The sequence below is a fragment of the Macrobrachium nipponense genome, chromosome 42 (genome assembly GCF_015104395.2).
Source record: "Macrobrachium nipponense isolate FS-2020 chromosome 42, ASM1510439v2, whole genome shotgun sequence".
In the NCBI taxonomy this organism is placed as follows: domain Eukaryota; kingdom Metazoa; phylum Arthropoda; class Malacostraca; order Decapoda; family Palaemonidae; genus Macrobrachium; species Macrobrachium nipponense.
The window spans coordinates 44,763,831-44,786,385 of NC_061103.1; the positions used below are offsets into that span (position 1 = coordinate 44,763,831).

At 35.9% G+C, this 22,555-nt stretch overlaps 1 protein-coding gene across 1 annotated transcript in view; it reads right to left on the reverse strand.

The window, feature by feature from the left end:
- Nucleotides 1-275: 275 nt before the first annotated feature.
- Nucleotides 276-22,555, reverse strand: part of LOC135213180 (somatostatin receptor type 2-like) — a 28,396-nt gene continuing 6,116 nt past the window's right edge. The window contains exon 2 of the mRNA XM_064247146.1: nt 276-1,858. Coding sequence (XP_064103216.1) covers nt 420-1,700 — 1,281 coding nt within the window. The 5' untranslated portion in view covers nt 1,701-1,858 and the 3' untranslated portion in view covers nt 276-419. The remainder of the gene's footprint in view (nt 1,859-22,555) is intronic.

The window sequence follows — 22,555 nt, forward strand, 5'->3', positions numbered from 1 at the left end:
TATTTGTATGTACATTACATACGTGCACGTTTGAAGTCTATCAAACTTTATGTCACTTGCAAGACTTATTGTTGAGCTAATGAACTCGCACGGCTTACTTGTAATAAGAAATTCTTTTTCTTTACACTAAGAAACTTTGGCGGCCTCTATCTGCTTTCTTAATTTTCTGACAGGCTGACAAATATCTGCAACCTATATATATAGAATTATATATATATATAAATAAATATATATATATATATTATATATATATTATATATATATATATTGTGACTATATATATATATATGTTTATATATATATATTGTTACTGAATCCCGTGTTTATGGAAATCAATACGACCGGTTGCTAGCTCGTAGCTCCCGCAGGCACCTTCACAGTTATAAAGAAGTAACCAGTGTAGGTGCCTCCTCCTCATCTCATTGAATTAGGTCAGGTAGCCGCGGACCGGGGGACCTCCCATTTCTGATGGAGTGTTCGTCAGCATGTGAAATGACCTTTGCGCTGGTGGTCGTCATGGCGGTGGATTGTTCTTTGCTCATGCCCCCTTGGGAAGTGGTGCCCTCATTGGATTCCCTGTCCCTGATGTGAGTTCTTATTCTAGAAGAAGGTCCTCTCTGGCGGAGCGGGAACATCGAGTTCTCCGGACGCAAGGCTTGGTTCACCTCCCTCTTGGTGGCGCAGGTACAAGCCTTCATGAAGCTCTTCTTGAAGTTCTCACTCAGGAAAGCGTACAAGATGGGGTTGAGAGCCGAGTTGATGTAGGAGAGGCATGAAGAGAACATGAAAAGAACCACCATGAAAGGTTTATGTAGCTGTCTGGGTGTGCTGACTATCAAGCTGAGCTGTAGCACCCAGTACGGAAGCCAGCATATGACGTAGACTGTGATGACCGTCAACACCATCCGTGTCACCTTTTGTCGCGACTTCTTCTTCTCTTTGGACTTGGTTTTGGGTCCAACTGACCTCAGTTTGTGAAGGACTAAGCTATAGAAGATGAGGATGAAGAAGACTGGGATTCCAAAAGCTAGGGCGAAGGAATAGTGGATGAAAGCCACTTCGCTTCTGAGACCATCGTTACCTTCGGGCCAAAACATGTTGCAGTTGTCGAGTCCGTTGTCCTCGAGGGTGTTCGAATACATGAAGACGGGAACGATCATCAAGGCTGAGAGCGTCCAAGCAGTCAGTGATACAAGTTTTGAAATCATCGGCGTTCGAAACTTTGGCGAACTTATCGGATGGCAGACTGCTATGTACCGGTCAGCGCTCATAACCGTTAAGAAAAGCGAGCTGGTGAATTGGTTCAGAGACGTCGTAATCATGTACAACTTGCACATGATAGATCCAAAAGGCCAGTGGCCTAACATAGAAGTGGTCATGAGGAATGGTATGCCGATGACAAAGAGCTCATCAGCAATTGCCAGATTTAGAATGTAAAGATTGGTTACTGTTTGCATCTTGGAGAACCTCGTCACGACGTAGATAACCAATGTATTGCCACACAGACCTGCAATGCAGGTGATGGCGTAAAACATCTGAGTGATGACGACTAGAATAGTGTTCAGCCCGGCCTCCTCGCCAGTGAACAGACTCCGGCTGCAGTTTTCCTCACTGAAGTTGTCTGTGCCATTGTACAGAAGGAAAGAGCAGTTGAGAGGAACCAGGTCCTCCAGATCGGAGAAGGTCTCATTAAAATCCATGATTAGATGGGTTCTCCTCTTCTGGGCGTGACTTGCTAAGCTGCAACGGTGGACCTGTATTCCTTCTCACATTGTAGACGATTCATGGTGTGGCCAGTGTAAAGTTCCTCCTAGCTAAACTCCATTTTCTTGGCAGCCACCAGGGATGGAGGGAACACCTGCAAAATAAGTAGTCTGTTAATGTATGAATAATCAAATATATCTATTATATAACCTATAGTTACGTTGTTTAACATATACCATATATAACAAGCACCAAACTTTCATGTACTGTAAATTTAAAGTTAATCAAAAGAATCTTTAAATATGAATTTGACTTTGACTCATAATCCTAATGTTATGGCTTCATTTGATTTAATGTTGTTGGGTCAATTCGACTTGCATTTGAGACTGAACCCGGCAACATATGATCATTGTTATTCAATTTAGTTTATTTTCCACAATTAGTTTTTCGACTAGTCATTTAAAGAGCCGTAAGTAGGGAAAGGAGAAAGCATGGAAAATATAAATAAAACCTAATGCAAAACCTACTTTGTATGAAAGCTGTAATAATTATAAATAGATATAAAACTATCATCATCATTAAATTTTATTATACAAACCTCGTGTATGAAGGATGAAACCTTCAGCATCAATCATATTTAGCCATACATTCAGTTTTTTACTTGTTAAAATACACTAGACATGTTACGCGTAAAGGACAATAATAATGATAAATTCCGTCTTATTATTATTATTATTATTATTATTATTATTATTATTATTGAGCAATTTCACCTGCGCAACAGGTAATAAAAATTGACGTATATCTGACACAGTAGTTTTTAAACCGTAGGTATATACATACATACATACATACATACATACATACATACACCAGCTAAATATAATTACTGTGCATGAACGAAAACGAACTTTGCGGCCTCCCGCCGTCTGTCACTTTTATCAGCGTCCTCCCCTCAGTGAAAAATCTTAAGAGAAGAACTGATGGAGGCATATGCAAGCCAAGAAGAGAGAGAGAGACCCCGCTGATGACAATCGCTAAATTAAAGTGGGCGGGGTCTTTTCAGCAGTTAATTAGTTCTTAAGAGCCACGGTTGTTTTATCTCTTTAATCAGAGGCATTTCTCTCTCTCTCTCTCTCTCTTGCTTGGTGAGTCGTACCCGCGTGAAGTCAGATTAATCAACAGATATCACAAGTTTAACATACGACTAGAATTTGAGAAATATCTAGAAGTGTTCGTGAACTATCGGTGATAAGATTAGTGTGAAAATAGTAGGATAAAGCGTCTTCTAAGTTAGTTTATCAAGTGTAATACTATAAATCAGAACAAGATGGCAGTAAGTTCCAACTGCGGGAAGAGGTGGCGTAATTTGGCGTGTCTAGCAGATTCGCAATACGATGAGGTAGCAGGAAGGGAACTGGCATTTCTCATCTATGAAATCAGCAACAGTCCTAACCAAAAAGATACAAAAGCATTCATAGATATATTAGAAGGATATAATCCTTCAAACTGGAACAAATCTAATGAAAACATCTTGAAAATAATTGAAGAAGTTCCAAATAAAATCCAAGTGGTCAAGAGACTCATAAAGAAAATATACATAAACCAACATATTCCGACAAAGAAAATGAATAAGGTGAATCTTGTGAATATCCTAATTGATGCATTAGGAAAAAGAATGCCAAAAGCATGCAAACTGTGTAAGGTTTGGTATAGCATAGTCAATCCACAAAACCTAATCAGAAAATGTGCTGCATGCAACATTCCGACCCATCCACAGTGTGCTGAGGTAATACAAGATTTGAGAAAAGATACAAGAATTTTTTGTTCAACATGTCTATCATGGATAGACAATGTTATTAAATCAAGATTGAATGTACAAATAGTTGAGGATGAAGAAGAAGAGGAAGAGGAAGAAGAAGAAAAAAAAGAAGAAGAGGAAAACGGAAGAGAAGTAAACAAAAATGAAATGACAGAAAAAAATAAGGAAAACAAAGAACAAGATAAAAGTATGGATGCAGAGATACTCATTGATACTACATATGAGGCAATAAAGCAGCATACCTACGAAGAAATAAATTACGATATGACAACAGAAAAGCAAATCCCGAAGAGGCTCTACCCAGATCTATACAATGACGGGAAAAGAAAAAGGAAAAAATAGACAAGAAAGACAAAATCTGCAACCTTTTGAAAAGAGGGAATTGCAGATTTGGAGAAAGATGTTACTACAAACATCCTTAAGATATGTCAAAACTATGAAATATATGGTAAATGTGCATACTTAGATGGATATGGGGATGATTGCAGAGATCTGCATCCAAAAATATGTAAAAACCTAAAAGAAGGAAAAGGATGTAAGTTCGACAAAAAATGCAAATATATGCACCCTGTAGCCATGAATCATAATCAAATAAATAACCAACCAAGTAATAAAATCCAAAATAAGAAAGAAACAAATAAAGAGAGAAATCAAGAATATCAGGTAAAAGAGAAAAGCAAAACCACCAATGAGATATGCAGAGGTGTCAGCAAAAAATTTCAAAGCATCAGCTCCGAAATTCTACTCAAGAGATAACTGTATTTATTATGCAAGAGGATATTGCAGAAACGGAGAAAATTGCAGATTCAGACACAAAATGAATAATTATGATGAAGGAAGATCAAATATTATTGAAAAGTTGGATTTTTTAATGTCAGAATTTCTGGAAATGAAAAAAAGAACAACATACCAGAACAGGAAAGAGACATGGGAAAATCCTTATTACTACCAGTATTAAATGAAGGAGAAACACGCAAACCATCATAGTGATGAATGCGCAGGGTTTAGTTACGAGTAACTCAAAAAGCAAAATAGAGTACTTAGAAGAACTAACCCCAAAATGAAAGAAAAATAGATATAATGAATATAAGTGAAACCTGGTATTCCCAAGAGACTGGGAATGATGATCAAATAAAAGGGTTCCAACTTATAGATCAGATAGAAAAATAGGAATCAAGGGGGAACCGCAATATATGGGAAAGACAAAAAACAAGGAATATATGAGAAATATAGTAACTCAGAATGTGAACTAATAGCGGTAGAATTTGAATCTGAAAAATTGATGAACATAGTAATATATAGACCTCCTAATACTAAAGAGTTTGACTTAATAATTGAAAAATTGGATGATATATGTAGAAATCACAAGGACTGGACTATTCTCCTATCTGGTGACTTCAACTTTCCTTTCGTAGAATGGAAAGAACGAATAGGAGATTGTGGTTGTACTTATACATATAAAAAGAGAGTAATAGTAGTGCAGAAGATAAGAGGCAATTTTGAAAAAGCTATTAGATATGCTACTAGAATACAACATTCAACAAATAAATCACCTGCCAACAAGAAAGGAAAATACTTTAGACCTAGTATTTGTGAACGAGATGAATTATGTTAAAGAAATAATAGTTTATAATGCGAATATTTCAGACCATAATGTCATAGAATTAACAGTTCATTCCAAAGCAAGTGAAAATAGAGATAAGCAAGAAATGAAAAAGTGGGAAGGATATGGGAAAATACAACTTCTACAGTAAAAATATAAAAATGGTCAGAAATTAATGAAGAATTAAACAAAGATTGGGATAACATTTTCTTCATTAAGTGATGACAGAAGGGTAAATACGGAGATATTATATAAAATATTGGAGAAAATAGTGGGAAAAATATATACCGAAGAAGAAAAGTAAACATCATTCATGCATACCAAGAGACAGAAGGATCTTGTTCCAGAAAATCAGAAAGTGGAAAAAAGGTCTTGCAAAAGAAAAAAATGCATGGAAAGTTATAGAACTAAAAAGTAAGATAGAAAATGCAGAACAAAAGATTATACAATCAAAAGAAAATGAAAAACGGGACTTGGAAGAAAAAACCCTATTAAATATCAAGCAAAACCCCAAGCTATTATACTCATATGCGAAGAAGATGAATAAAGAAGAATAGAAATAGGCCCTCTGAGAATTGAAGGGAGATTAACGAATGAAAAAAAGGAAATTTGCAACATACTGGCAGAACGATATAAGAGAGAATTCACCCCTAGAATAGATAATGAAGATAATGATATAGAAGTAAGGATGAAAATAGTGAATATTTAGCTGACATAGATATTAATGAAGCTGATATTGTGCAGGCTATTTAATGAAATTAAAAATGGAGCTGCTGCAGGGCCTGATGGAATTCCTGCTATTTTGTTAAAGAAAGTAGTTCATTCTATCGCAAAGCCACTTGCAATATTATTAAGACAAAGTGTAGATACAGGCAAGATTTATGATGAGCACAAATTAGCATATATTACCCCTACTTTCAAAAGTGGATCAAGACTAGAGGCAAGTAATTATAGGCCTGTGAGTCTAACATCACATATTATGAAAGTGTATGAAAGGGTAATGAAGAAAAATATTATGAAACATTTAATAAAAAATAATTTGTTTAATAAAGGACAACGTGGTTTCGTACCGGAAAACGTACACAAACCCAACTGTTAGTCCACCGTGAGAACATATTCAAAAATATGAAAAGCGGAAATGAAACAGATGTGGTATTTAGACTTTGCAAAAGCTTTTGATAAAGTAGACCATAATATATTAGCGAAGAAAATTAGAAACACAATATCGTGGATAAAGTAGGAAGATGGTTAAAAGAATTTTTACACAACAGAAAACAGATAGTTATTGCAAACGACGAGAAATCGGATGAAGTCAAGGTAATTTCGGTGTGCCGCAAGGTACGGTGTTAGCTGCAATACTGTTTGTTATTATGATTGAAGACATAGACAATAATGTGAAGGATTCGGTAGTGAGTAGTTACGCAGATGACACAAGAATAAGTAGAGAAATTACTTGTGATGAAGATAGGAACGCTCTACAAAGAGACCTTAACAAAGTATATGATTGGGCAGAGGTAAATAGGATGGTATTTAACTCTGATAAATTTGAATCAATAAATTATGGAGACAGAGAAAGAAAGCTATGCATATAAGGGACCTAATAATGAGACCATCACAAATAAAGAAGCAGTTAAAGACCTTGGTGTGATGATGAATAGGAACATGTTATGCAATGATCAAATAGCAACTCTGTTGGCAAAATGTAAAGCAAAAATGGGAATGTTGTTACGGCACTTCAAAACAAGAAAAGCTGAACACATGATTATGCTTTATAAAACATATGTTCGTAGTCCACTTGAATATTGCAATATGATATGGTACCCACACTATCAAAAGGATATTGCACAAATAGAGAGTGTACAAAGGTCCTTTACAGCTAGAATAGAAGAAGTTAAGGACCTAGACTACTGGGAAAGACTACAATTCTTAAAATTATATAGTCTAGAAAGGAGAAGAGAACGCTACATGATAATTCAGGCATGGAAACAGATAGAAGGAATAGCAGAAAATATCATGGAACTAAAAATATCAGAAAGAGCAAGCAGAGGTAGATTAATAGTGCCCAAAACTATACCAGGAAAAATAAGGAAAAGCACACAGGACATTAATCCACTACGCACCAGCATCGATAATGCAGCGTCTATTCAATGCGTTGCCAGCTCATCTGAGGAATATATCAGGAGTGAGCGTAGATGTGTTTAAGAATAAGCTCGACAAATATCTAAACTGCATCCCAGACCATCCAAGATTGGAAGATGCAAAATATACCGGAAGATGTACTAGCAACTCTCTGGTAGACATTAGAGGTGCCTCACACTGAGGGACCTGGGGCAACCCGAACAAGATGTAAGGTCTGTAAGGTCTGTAAGGTCTCTCTCTCTCGCTTGACTCTATTTCATCTCTCTCGTGTCAGTATGGTGAAAGACTAAAAAATGAATATATAAAAATGAGATATATTTTATATTTCCAATGAAAATATTGTTGCAATGAGTTAACACCAAGTCACACATTATTTCTCTCTCTCTCTCTCTCTCTCTCTCTCTCTCTCTCTCTCTCTCTCTCTCTCTCTCTCTCTCTCATTATTAATCTGGTTTCTGCTCGTTTATCATAGCTTGTAGTATTTTAATGATGCTTGCGAATACATCTTTCCTTTTAGCTATGGTTAATTTGTAACATTTTCCTCAAATAATATCCTTTCTAGGTTTGCATATTTTCGGCCTTCTATTTATATTACTTTTTTTTCTTTCCTTTACTTTTCCTATTACTCTTTTTAGTATCTCTTTGCACTTTCACATATATTACCATGATTAATTTGTAATATTTTCCTCAAATAATATCCTCTCCAGATTTCAATATTTTCAGCCTTCTATTTTTGTTACTTTTTTCTTTCCTTTACTTTTTCTTTTACTCTTTTCCAGGATCTCTTTTGCACTTTCACACCTATTAGACTACAAGAATTCGAGATGCACGACCCAGTATTTCCTGCCTGAATTTGCGGATATGAATCCCAGGTGACAAATTCTCCTGGTCTTAAGGAATTTATGAGAGCTGGAATTCAGGGGGAATTTTTCATTCAGTTCTTTCATGCTTTCATAAGTTGAATTTGCCAGTTAAAAAAAAAAGCCCGTTTTGTGTACTGCTTCCCTTTTAGGTTATGCTTTCAATTTAATTTCCCTTTACCATTTTTATTAAAGTGAGTGAAATATGTAGACAAAGCTTTGCAATATAATCAGGATTTATTCGTGGCAGAGGACAAAAGGCAGTAAATGAAATTAATTTTTTTTAAAAAGGATATTTAAGAGGAAACATAGGACTTTGTGCCATTCAATGCAACGATTCATTCTTATAGGTAATAGCAATCTACGGGCATAACCAGTCCCGTTTCACGGGCAGAACCACCTCCTTTTCGGGGAATTCCTTCTCACCCCCACCCCCTTCGGAATGGCGGGGGTCGGGATGTAGGATGAAACCCCATTATAAACCATCTTATGGGTCACCACTATAACCCTGCCAAGTTTCATGCCTATCGGACCGGCCGTTTGGCCATGATTGAATGACAAACGGACGGACAGACATAACGCCCATTATAGTAAGATTTGACAGAAAATTGTAATACTTTGGCATCTAAGTAGGATTTTGTGAAGGATTTAAAGTATATCACATATTACGCCAAAAGATGTAATAGGTGTCTACCATTGCCAAGAATTGAATGAAATTAAAAGTTGTAGCACTTTTTACATTTGGTTTTGATGTTGGATCTTGGGATTGAGGGCATATAAGAGGTTCCAAGTGTCTGGTATTAAAAAGAGAATTTTTCTAGAAAAAAAAGCAAAGCGATATCTTCAAATTTTTTCCTCGAACGACCGCCAAAATTGGTCCTGGATATAAAAAAAGAAATTCATATCCGGAACAATATTAAGACTGCAGAATGCAGACAAGACATTCACAAAGAGAACGAATAAAGTCATCTCAAAGCACAAAGACGATTTCTCCTGAAACCGCCATAAAAAAAAACCGTCGTATTGATTTTGCAATTCGTTCGTCTCGCCCCAGCTAGTATTCCTCTGTATGACTCATCTTTCAGGAGTTCACAGGTATGGAATTACGCGCTGGTTTCCATTTCATATTAATGGTGTAATATCAAGGCCCGGGGGAAGGCAATATATGCGAGAGGCTCTGCGTGGATTTAGTTAGCTGGCCGGATCCACTTTCCCGATTTTAAAGCGTTGCTTCTTCTTATGTTCGGGCTATCCATGGCGAAAGGGTCTCTCTCTCTCTCTCTCTCTCTCTCTCTCTCTCTCTCTCTCTCTCTCTCTCTCTCTATCTATCTATCTATCTATTATATATATCTAATAAAAGGAGCCCATAAAAACGCCAAAAAAATGTAGAAAGTAAGTACTATGATATTTCAGAGACTGAAGAGAGAGGCAGCAGTCTCTGAAATATAGTTCTTATATATATATATTATTTATATTATATATATAGATATATATATATATATATATATATATATTATATACATATATAATATATAATATATATATATATATATGTGTATATATATATATATATTATATAATTAATTATTATATATATTATATATATATATATATTATTAAATAAATATATATATATATATATATTATATAGTGTATATATTATATTTATATATATATATATATATATATATATATATAAAATATATATATATACATCTTGTGCGCACTCTTGGTCTTCCTAGATGGTATGGCCAATTTCCATTGTCCCTCGAAATACAGTTATCTCAAAACCTCATCATATATTTTTACTTTTGGATTTCATAGATACTTCCAGTCTTTACCCAAATCATTGTCACATACCATGTCCCAAGTCTCATCTTATGCCTACTCTATATGTCTCAGCACTTGTCTCATCCAACCATCTTGTGGTCCCTAATCAAAACTTGGTTGACTGTACTTCTCTGCTAAATCCAGTACCCCATCTCGAGAGGGTCTAAATCCATATCTTCTCGATACCTGACCTCAACATCCAACCCCTCATTAGTCAAGTCATGAAATTGTACTAAGTTCGAGTGAGGGAGGAAGGGATCACTTTGGGACAGGCAACTGTACCTGTAATTTTAATTGTGTATGTGAGTGGAAGATTTCATCATCTGAAATATATCCCCTTGGACACACACACACATGCATGCACTCACACACAGACACACACACACACACACACACACACACTCACCCAAGCACACTGAAAATTGAATACCTTACTTAGATAAATACAAATAGAATGTTAAGAAATATAGTAAAATTAAGGAAGAAATAAATGAAACTAGCATATAAAAATTAAATCTGCAAAATGAAGGGGACAAAACTGGAAAACCCATAAATTTTTATAATACCAACTTTGAGACAAATGAGCAAACAGAGTACGCCTACGGCAAACTATCCTAATGCTTTTGAAGAAAAACAAAATGGTTAAGTTTTCCTAATACACAAAAAACGTAGGGCTGTAAAAGTCAACCCATTTTTTAAAGAAATAAGACAGGCCGGGAAATCCTTGTCAACAAAAGAGTTACCCTACTTTAAATACTGTTCTCTCAAAGCTGAATATGTTAGAATTCAGGGGAAATTGGGTTCCTTGGAAGACCCCTGTGTTTTAGAATTCTGTTTCTGCCCCTAAGGGGAACTGTCTCCCTCCTCTCTCAGACTAAACAGCGAACAGGCCAATGAATAAACGACACCTGAATAAGGATCAACAGGAAGACCCTGTCTCTTACTTATCTGTGGTCTCACCAGAAATAAATTCGTGAAAATAGGGAGGCTGAATCTTAGGAAATCTGTGTATATGTATGCCATATATATGTATGTATGTATATGTGTGTGTATTTACCTAAGCTGTGCAAAGATTTAAAAAGAAAAATCTGGGTAAGAGTCCTCAGTAAATTCAATTCAGTAGAATACCACGTCAAGAGTAATCAGTTTGAAGCCAAGGAAGAACATTGAAATCCCTGTTCAGGAGAGTACACACTAAATTAAATTAATAAAATTCTCGCGAAAACTCGGGGTTTTCATTTAAAAAATACCCGATTCGTATATGTACGTTCCCCGTAAGTATGATTTTCAAATATACATTTTGTTCATTTCAACTTTTAAAAAAATACATCTAATTAAATGTAAAGTTAATATCCGTGAAATGAAAAATAAGAGGAGGTCTGTAAAAAGGAACCTAAGAGAATCCCCCATCAAATATCGCTTAGGAGTTTGCTCTTTTTAAGTCTAATTCTTAATGTATGGTTTTTGCATATTTAGTGAAGAATGACGTCAATTGTATTTCTCAGAGTGATATACGTAGTAATAAATGCTTTCTCAGAATTATTAATATTAATAGTTCTTGTTAAGTAGAATGCTGCATCATTACAGTTAATTTCACAGTCTGTCTTCTCACCTTTCTGCATAATTCTTTTCTCTTCTAAGTTAATACTGGACAGCAAATGGCCAATGTTTAACATTATGTGCGCAGCTTCTTGTAGACATTGAACTCTACTGGTTTATTGCACAACATTTCACGACTTCACATATTCCCCTTAACTCTACGGGTGTATCACACTTTATTTCACTACCTCTCAAACTTTTTATAATTGTTTAATCATTGGCAATTTTTGTCCAATAATAATGTGGTGGCGAAGAGTATTACATGGAAATATAATAATAATAATAATAATAATAATAATAATAATAATAATAATAATAATAATAATAATAATAATAATAATAATACGATCTTTCATTTTCAGTATGCTATATTTTAGGTATATTTGTGACCTATTAAAACTTTGTGTTCTATTGCTCATACCATGTGTGGTACAGAATTACATTTATTATTTAGTAAGGAATTCTATCTTGTATTATCGTTATATTCTCCAGTAAATCAAGACTAAAATTCAATTATTTTCTCATATTTAATATGAAGTTCAAAGCTGAGTTTTGATTTGACTGGAGCTAAAGCTTGAGGCCTTTTATTTTTTATTTAATTATGTGGTCTTTGAGAAATGCGTATAGCTGACCTAAATATGGGAAAGAAAATTATGTTTTCTCTCCTAGAATTTCCATGCATATTATTATTATTATTATTATTATTATTATTATTATTATTATTATTATTATTATTATTATTGATATTATATTATTATTATATTATTATTATTATTATTATTATTTTTGCTCTATCACAGTCCTCCAATTCGACTGGGTGGTATTTATAGTGTGGGGTTCCGGGTTGCATCCTGCCTCCTTAGGAGTCCATCACTTTTCTTACTATGTGTGCCGTTTCTAGGATCACACTCTTCTGCATGAGTCCTGGAGCTACTTCAGCGTCTAGTTTTTCTAGATTCCTTTTCAGGGATCTTGGGATCGTGCCTAGTGCTCCTATGATTATGGGTACGATTTCCACTGGCATATCCCATATCCTTCTTATTTCTATTTTCAGATCTTGATACTTATCCATTTTTTCCTTCTCTTTCTCTTCAAATCTGGTGTCCCATGGTCAATCGACGTCACGTCTGGTCTATTTGCACGTATCACCCTATCCGTTCTGATACCATAGTCCCAGAGGATCTTTGCCTGATCGTTTTCTATCACTCCTTCAGGTTGGTGCTCGTACCACTTATTACTGCAAGGTAGCTGATGTTTCTTGCACAGGCTCCGGTGGAGGGCTTTTGCCACTGAATCATGCCTCTTTTTGTACTGGTTCTGTGCAAGTGCCGGGCATTCACTTGCTATGTGGTTTATGGTTTTATTTTTCGTATTGCACTTCCTACATATGGGAGAGATGTTATTTCCGTCTATCGTTCTTTGAACATATCTGGTTCTTAGGGCCTGATCTTGTGCCGCTGTTATCATTCCTTCAGTTTCCTTCTTTAGCTCTCCCCTCAGTAGCCATTGCCAATTGTCATCGCTGGCTAGTTCTTTAGTCTGTCTCATGTATTGTCCGTGCATTGGTTTGTTGTGCCAGTCCTCTGTTCTGTCTGTCATTCTCCTGTCTCTGTATATTTCTGGGTCTTCGTCTACTTTTATTAGTCCTTCTTCCCATGCACTCTTTAGCCACTCGTCTTCACTGGTTTTCAGATATTGCCCCAGTGCTCTGTTTTCGATGTTGACGCAGTCCTCTATACTTAGTAGTCCTCTCCCTCCTTCCTTTCGTGTTATGTATAGTCTGTCCGTATTTGCTCTTGGGTGTAGTGCTTTGTGTATTGTCATATGTTTCCCCTAGGTTTTCTGATCTATGCTGCGGAGTTCTGCCTTCGTCCATTCCACTATTCCTGCGCTGTATCTGATTACTGGCACTGCCCCATGTGTTTATGGCTTTTATCATATTTCCGGCGTTGAGTTTTGACTTGAGTATCGCCTTGAGTCTGCATATATTCTTTCCTGATCGTGTCCTTCATCTCTTGGTGTTTTATATCCCCTCCTTCCATTATTCCCAGGTATTTGTATCCTGTCTCATCTATGTGTTTGATGTTGCTCCCATCTGGTAGCTTTATCCCTTCAGTTCTCGTTACTTTGCCTTTTTGTATGTTGACTAAGGCGCATTTTCTATTCCAAACTCCATCCTGATGTCCCCAGATACAATCCTTACAGTCTGGATTAGGGTATCTATTTCCTTGATGCTCTTACCATACAGCTTGATGTCGTCCATGAACATCAGATGGTTGATTCTGTTGCCTCTTTTCTTGAGTTGGTACCCGGCATCCATCTTCTGTAGTACTTTTGTCATGGGAATCATGGCTACTACGAAGAGTAGTGGGGACAGGGAAGATCCCTCTCCTGATATTAACCTCTGCTAGTCTTATTCCAGAGCTTGTAAGTATTGTATTCCAGTTGCGCATTGTATTTTTGAGGAAGCTGATGGTGTTTTCCTCTGCCCCATATATTTTCAGGCATTCTATTAGCCATGTGTGTGGTATCATGTCGAAGGCTTTCTTATATTCTATCCATGCCATGCTTAGGTTGGTTTTCCTTCTCCTACTGTTCTTCATTACCATTTTGTCTATCAGGAGCTGGTCTTTTGTGCCCCTACACTTTCCTTCTGCAGCCTTTCTGTTGGTGGGGGATGGTGTTTGTCTCCTCTAGGTAGTTGTATAGCCTTTCACTGATGATACCTGTTAGTAACTTCCACATTATTGGTAGGCAGGTGATAGGCCTGTAGTTACTGGCTATATTTCCCTTACTCTTGTCTTTTTGTACTAAGGATGTTCTTCCTGTGGTCATCCATTTGGGTGCATGATGATTTGAGATACAATGCTGGAGTTGTTCTGCTATTCGTGGGTGTAGGGCCTTGAAGTTTTTGAGCCAGTATCCATGGACTTCATCTGGACCTGGGGCTTTCCAGTTTGGAATTTTCTTTAGTTGGTGTCTGGCTGTGTCTGTCGTGATCTCTGTGAATCTTTGTTTTATTCTCCCTGTTTCTTCTTCCTTGACTTCCTGGAGCCATGTTGCATGTTTGTTGTGTGATACCGGATTGCTCCATATGTTTTCCCAGAGTCTCTTACTTGGTTCGGCTTCAGGAATTTCTGGGTGGTTGTCTTCCCCTCTTAAGTGGCTGTATAGTCTTTTCTGGTTGGTTCGGAATAGTTTGTTCTGTTGGTATCCCTTATTTCTGTTCATGTACCGTTGGATCTTATGTGCTTTGGCCTTAAGCCTCTGTTTTACATCTTCTATTGTGTTGTTTAGTCCCCTCTCTTGTACTTTGTATTTCTCGTTGAGTTCCTCCCTTGTTTCTTGCTCCTCGCCTTTTTCTGCCATCTCTTTCAGTTTACTCAAGTCAGATCTCATCACCATGAAATGCTTTTCCAGGCGCCTTTTCCAAGGAGGTTGCTGTTTTGGTTTCTGTGGGTTGGTTGTGCTGGTGGTGTTGGTGTTCGAATCCCCATCAGTTCTGCTACTAATCTTGCTCCTGCATATGTCAAGTATTTGTTTCTGTGATACTGGTGGTGTGTATTATGCCCATTATTTCATTGACCTCACTTGTTTTCTCCCTTAATTTCTTGGTGTTGTAGGCTTTCATGGAGGGGATCTTTGTTCTCTCTGTATCTGGCTCCATCCATTGTCTAATCTTTTCTACCCAATTCCGTCCTGTCTGTTACTTCGTCGGTGTTTCTTCGTGTGTCGTTGTTTGATACCTCATCCTCCCTGTCGTCTTCTGTGGCATCGTCTCTCAGTTCGTCTTCGTGTAATTCGTTGTCGTGTGACATTTCCCTTTCCAGTTCTTCTCTTTCTGTTGGGGAGAGCCAGTTCTTTTTCTTTATAAGTTGGGGAGAGCCAGTTTTTTTCTTTATGTTCCTTACTTGGTCTGCCAGCCTCTGCTCTGTTTGGGGGGTGTTATTCCTCTCATTCCAGATGTTGACCAATCTTCTTCTATATCCTCTCTCCGTCGGGTTGCTTCTGATGTAGCATCTCCATATTTCCTTATTTTCTTCTCTTGTCCATTTCTTCCTTTTTGCTTCTGTAGCTCCAATCTCAGGCTGTTGATTACTGTCGTTGTGGTGATCAGTTGCTGGATGACGACCTCCAAGTACCTGACCGTCTTCCCCTTCAATTGGGTTGAATACCTGGTTGCCGGACGAAGCTCCTCTGTTGCCAGAGGTTCCATTTACTTCGTTGTCGTTTATTCCTTCATTTCTTTCCATCATTGCTGATGGAAAGAAATTATTATTATTATTATTATTATTATTATTATTATTATTATTATTATTATTATTATTATTATTATTATTATTATTAATTATTATTGGAAAAGTAAATCCACAATAATATGTCTGTTTGATCTTGTTATTTAAAATACAAAGCAGAAAGCTTTCGAAGACCTGCACGGTCCTCCTTGACAAGGAGATTGACAAGGAGGACCGTGCAGGTCATCGAAAGCTTTCTGCTTTGTATTTTAAATAACAAGATCAAACAGACATATTATTGTGGATTTACTTTTCCATTTTATTTTATTAACTCATGTGATTATGAGGATTCTTTGGATTATTATTATTATTGTTTTTTTTTTTTTGGGGGGGGGAGGGGAAGTGGGAAAATGTTGGATATTTTATGAATTAGGATATAATAATTAATATTTCATTTGCTCTGCATAAGCACGAACGTCCTAATTAAACGGATTTTAATAACTTAACAACAACTCTAATGGAGTAGCTTTTTGATAATCTCATCCCTTGCAACGATATGACAATGAGAAAGTTTTAATTCATATATTATTAATGTAAACAGTTGTAGTTACTGATGACTACTCTCAATTACCTGCAACAATGATCTGCAGGTACGGTGTAGGTTGCTCAATTCGCAGTGATTAGGGTTCTTGACTAATTAAGGGTTACATGAAAGAGGTATTTCATCATAATGTGGTTCCTGAATAATGCACGTAGCAAATGAGTGTCATTATGCTCTGTCTCTGTCTGTCTGTCTGTGTTTCTCTGTTTATGTGTCTGTCTCTTGAATAATACACGCAGCAATAAGAGCATCATTATGCTCGCTCTCTCTCTCTCTCTCTCTCTCTCTCTCTCTCTCTCTCTCTCTCTCAATATACATAATTAGAACTAGCCATCATGGTAGAAATCCGGTTAATATCAGTCTAATTATTTTTCTACTCTTTCGTTCATTCATTGAACTGTGAAAAGTTTGTCGATTTCACTCTAGATATTTTTTTTAGTCTAAAATATAAGTATTTTTACAAACACTGTCATCACAGTGGAGTAAGAGGATTATAGGAGTCCTCCATCTACTTAGACTTTCGTTATAGAAAACGGATTCGTTCAGAGAAAATGGGCAAAGCTTGGCTACCGTTGTCATGACAGACTAAGCTAAACTGGAGTCGCACCTCCACCAAACTAAACTGATATGATAAAAACGATTTTTTTTAGGTTAATAAATGTATACATTGATATTTAAACGTAGTAAATAAGCGGTTTTAGTAATTTTAGATAGTAAAATTAGTCACCGGACCTTTCTGGCACTCGTAATAGAGAAAATAGTTACTCGAAAAATGCTGGTTTTACTAGCAGTTATGGAAATGTTAAGTACAAATTTTTACATTACACTTACGTAGACACTACGCAAAATAAGCAGGGAATATTCTTAGTACGTAAAATTAAACGGGAAATACTCATAAATTATTGACCTAATAAGTGAAACAGATACGTCATATTTATAGCATCTAGAGTCTAATTCGCTCTGTCACGAAAAAAAAAATCCTGTTGATGGATCAGAACATTGCTAATGATCGCCCCCTGATGATTATAGTAAAGTGATCTCTCTCTCTCTCTCTCTCTCTCTCTCTCTCTCTCTCTCTCTCTCTCTCTCTCTCTCTCTCTTCTTTCTTCTTTCTGCTAACCTTGCAACAGGGCGCAATAAAAATCTATAATTATCTTTATATATTATTGCGTTGCACGCTGCAAGTAAAGTTAATATAGTAATATATAGAATACTTTTATAGAAAGAGATATACGTAACTCATTTCAATCCAGTCAACGCTCTAAGCGAACAAATAGGTCTCATATTCACAACTTTTCTTTTGATATATATGGTTTTAGTTTCCAGTGTGGATTCTGCATTCCTTTTTAATACACATAACTACATCAATGGTGTCTGACACACAGTGGGTTAACCACAATATTTGGATTAAGGAGAAGTAAATATTCCAGCTCTTAATGACAGTCTACAGCTGACTGAAAAGCTTATTTATTATGGACTAAAAAACAAAAATAATTTTTTTACCAAGTATTAAAAGAACGATGATAATCACACAAACAAAAGTCCACCAAAAGATATAAAAAAGAATTCCCACGAATAACTTAGAGAGAAAGAAAATCGCAGTGAACCATTATATACATCCTGTTTTGATTATTCATGAACATTCCTCTTCAGGGATTCCGTCTAGGCATAATTTCATATTTATATCCAAAAGGTAGAATTTGCTTTTTCATGTAACGGCCTTTTTTTTTAAGGTGGAAATAATTTTTCTATTTCGTGAATACTTTCCCTGGGCTGAAGCAAGGCTCTTGTATTATTCATGTTCATGGTCCCAGTGCATAAGACCTGCATAGCAAATGAGGTAACCTACAAAAGGCACCAGTAACGTTAGTAGTTTGGAGCAGTTGAAGATTTTAGTAATAATAAGAACTTCCTTGACAAATCTACCTTCATAATATGTGAGTCATGGCTAAGGAAGAAGTACTTTTCCATAGCGAAAGACACAAAGAAATAAACAAAATACTATTATTATTTTTGGGAAGGGGGAAGCTTTCGTTTTTTGCTGGTGATATTGAGTTTTGTCAAAAACATTTTTTATGTCACAAGCTTTTTGACACACGTCATTGAGAATTTTTCATACGTCATTAAGCTTCTTACCTGTGCCATTAAATTTTTTTTCTTGTTTTTAACATTTGTCAATAATTGAATTACGTAACAATGCCCATGTAATGACAAGTAAATTCAGCTTTACAGTTCGACAGACATGATGCATAAATTACAAGTGAGCAATTTGTATTCTGGCTTTACTGGTAATTACTGGATTAAGAGTAATTAATGGGATATTTATTGCTGTTTCTCATCCACAATTGAACACGATTTGAAATCAGGGTAGAAACATTTTTTTAAATGCAAAATATGTGAATATATTATTTTTTAAATATTGAAGGATTTATATTATAAACCTAAAGAACAAATGCAAGACACAAAGCATATTTGATTCATCTGATTACAAGTATAAATTCTATAAAAGTGTAAAGAACAGTCCACACGAAGTAAGCATTATTATGAACACATTTCGGAGACTTATCGCATACATGTCACTAAATTATTGAAAACAACTCAACAGCTGTGAACGGAGTAACTTTTAAGCAAATGCTGTCTAATCGTACGAAACACTGATTAGAGCTACTAATATGTCGCTGGCTTGTTTTGCAACTTGTTTGTGATGTGTGGGCAATAAGTTATCGACATGTGTTAATAACACGTCTCACTGTTGTGTGAGAAGTTATGTTACGTATGACAGAATATTCGTGATTTTAAGCAGATATGATCACGAATTCAGGCGTCAAATTCCTCTCTCTTTTTGCTTTGACTCTGAACTGGAAAACCAACGAACGAACATACGAAGATAAAGAAGGAATTAGAAAGAAAGGGAATGAATGAATGTTTGTTGCCAGAGAGAGAGAGAGAGAGAGAGAGAGAGAGAGAGAGAGAGAGAGAGGCGAAAGCTGTCACCATCATGGACGCCAGCCAAAAACCATCACCGCTGGAATTAATTTTTACGGCCGAAGTCGAAACTTCTTTCGGTGATCTACAAAAACTTTTATACCCTGACAATTAGAGTCAATGCAAGGAAAAAAATAATACATTAAAACATTTAGAAACTTCTGGCCTTGTGACACCTTCTGTTATAGATGTTTCCGCTAAACATTTCTGTTCGTAACCTCAGGTTATATGCGCCGTCAAAGTCCCGTTTTTCCCTTGAAGGAAAAAGTAAAAAAAGCTTTCGTGCTGAAAAAATAAATATTATCATACTTTCCCTTTACCTCCTCGTACTTTCTTCCTCATGAACACTATTATATTCTTTGGAAGCATGTTCCATATGAATAGGGGTTCATGTTTTGAATAACAATAATAATAATAATTGGGAAAAACTCTATCACGAGGGTATATATAATGTTCTGAGGGGTCTGAAGATGTACCCAGGAAAGGGTTCGAAAGCTTTGTAAAGGGTTTTTAAATTATACACTATTGTGGACCCCTTAGAACAAAATAATAATAATAATAATAATAATAATAATAATAATAATAATAATAATAATAATAATAATAATAATAATAATAATAATATGTTTGATTAAAAGTAATTGCTGCCTCAGCTGCTTTGTTTTTATAAAGGTTCTTCTATATTTTTCTAATTATTGTTTTTGAGAAAACAATAATTAGAAAAATAGAGAACCTTTATGAAATTACCGCAGTTGAGGCAGCAATTGCTCCTAATAAAACATGTTTAAAAGAGGTTTACTTCCAGCATACAACAATAATAATAATAATATGCAAAAACTAAATATACACAAGACTTAGTCTGCATCAATATACATTCAGACACGGTGTCCTCACCAAAAAAGCATCGCAATGAAGACTTAGAAAAAAAAGAGTATTTAGCAAACCGCACGAACCGCTTTCCGAAAATTACTGACTGCCTTCTGTCCTGTAAATATAAACCACCAAACGCCAGATTACAGGAAGAGTCGGGGCGAGCAAACAGTTTGGTTGCTCAAGTTGTAATCAAGAAGAAAATACTGGGTACAATGAGACGCATCCACCTGTAACTACTCGGTCTGATGAGATTGCACAACCTTTGCTCTTGCAGCAGGATTCCCCCTTTCATAGAGATTCAGTGTGTTTCATTATCGAGAGAGAGAGAGAGAGAGAGAGAGAGAGAGAGAGAGAGAGAGAGAGAGAGAGAGAGAGAGAGAGAGAGCCCAAAATAATGTGTGACTTGGTGTTAACTCATTACAACAATATTTCAATCTGAAATATAAAAAATATGTCTTTTTTTTATATTTTCATTTTTTAGTCTTTCACCATACTTACGCGAGAGAGATAGAGGCAAGTAAGCACCAAGAGAGAGAGAGAGAGAGAGAGAGAGAGATAGAGAGAGGAGAGAGAGAGAGAGAGAGAGAGACCCAAAATAATGGTGTGACTTGTTTAACTCTTACAAACAATATTTCAATCTGAAATATAAAATATGTCCTTTTTTTTATATTTTCATTTTTTGTCTTTTCCCATTTACTTACGCCGGGAGGTATAAGGCAAGTAAGCACCAGAGAGAGAGAAGAGAGAGGAGAGAGAGAGAGAGAGAGAGAGAGAGAGAGAGAGAGAGAGCCCAAAATAATGTGTGACTTGGTGTTAACTCATTACAACAATATTTCCATTGGAAATATAAAAAATATCTCCTTTTTATATTTTCATTTTCTTACGCGAGAGAGATAGTCAAGTAAGCACCGAGAGAGAGAGAGAGAGAGAGAGAGAGAGAGAGAGAGAGAGAGAGAGAGATGAAAGCCCAAAATAATGTGTGACTTGGTGTTAACTCATTGCAACAATATTTTCATCGGGAATATAAAAAATATCTCCTTTTTATATATTCATTTTTTAGTCTTTCTCCATACTTATGCGAGAGAGATGAAATAGAGTCAAGCAAGCACCAGAGAGAGAGAGAGAGAGAGAGAGAGAGAGAGAGAGAGAGAGAGAGTTTCATGTTATCATCACTGTCTAAGAACACTGTTGGGATATCACATCTAAACTTGCAATCTGAAAGCCATTCTGAATTCTCACCCTTGATATTTCGTAGAATTGTTCCTACAAATGAATCTTTTGCCCTTTGTTTTAATGAAGTTTCAATCTTTTTGTACTTATAATGAGACGAGATATATTATCTTTGCCCAACATATTGTATAGTGTAAATAATGAAACTAGGGTTGATATTTGGTAGTATTTCGTATCTTAAGTTTAACTTTTTCTTATATAGATCTTTTAAGATATATTGGTTAAGAGTTATTTTTGTAATCGGCTCTATTTGCCAAACTTCACACGATGTACTTATTATGAATATTTTAGTTCATATACCCAAGGTAATACCCAGTTTTATACCCTGATGAAGGCGTCCAGCAGATGACCTATTTTGAGGACGGAAACAAAGGAAAATAATTTTAATTCCCTTCAATTGAAAACGAAAAGTAAACAAACCAAACCAAATAATTTTAATTCCCTTCCATTGAAAACGAAGCTTAAGCAAACCAAGCCAGCCACCAGCTATTTCGTTAGCGAGGAACGCACCCACCAGGTCGTAAATTATAGGCTGGCGTTAGTTAGCGCTGTAATCTTGTCCTCAGCCGATAAAAGTGCTGAAGTAACTAGCTTCAGATTACATAAAATAGGCGAGAGATGATCTGCGGAGTTGTGGTGGAGGAGTCGATTTTGGCTGAGAGCCAAAGGGCTCTCTCTGTCAGGCAGAGGAGCTTTCTGCATTTATGTAGGCGTATGTTCACGCTTATTTTTGTTGTGGTGTGGTCTTCAGTTACGCATGTTGATACATAATCATAGATATTTCTTTATCTAAGACCTTACTCTTCGCTGTATATAAGGCAAGCAGAACAATTTGCAAGGCTCGTCTAAATATATCTGTACACACTTTCTTTTATTTTCTTTTATTAAAGAGTTGTGTGAATACTGGAACAAATGCTGTAATTTATTTATTCGTGGTCAAATGACAGTATTGTAAGAGACTTGTCCTTTGCATAAAAAATAGCTATGTTTATAAATATATAAAGAAACCGTAAAGTCTTTATATATATATATATTTTTTTTAAATCAAAAAGTATTTTTATAAGTAATCTCAAT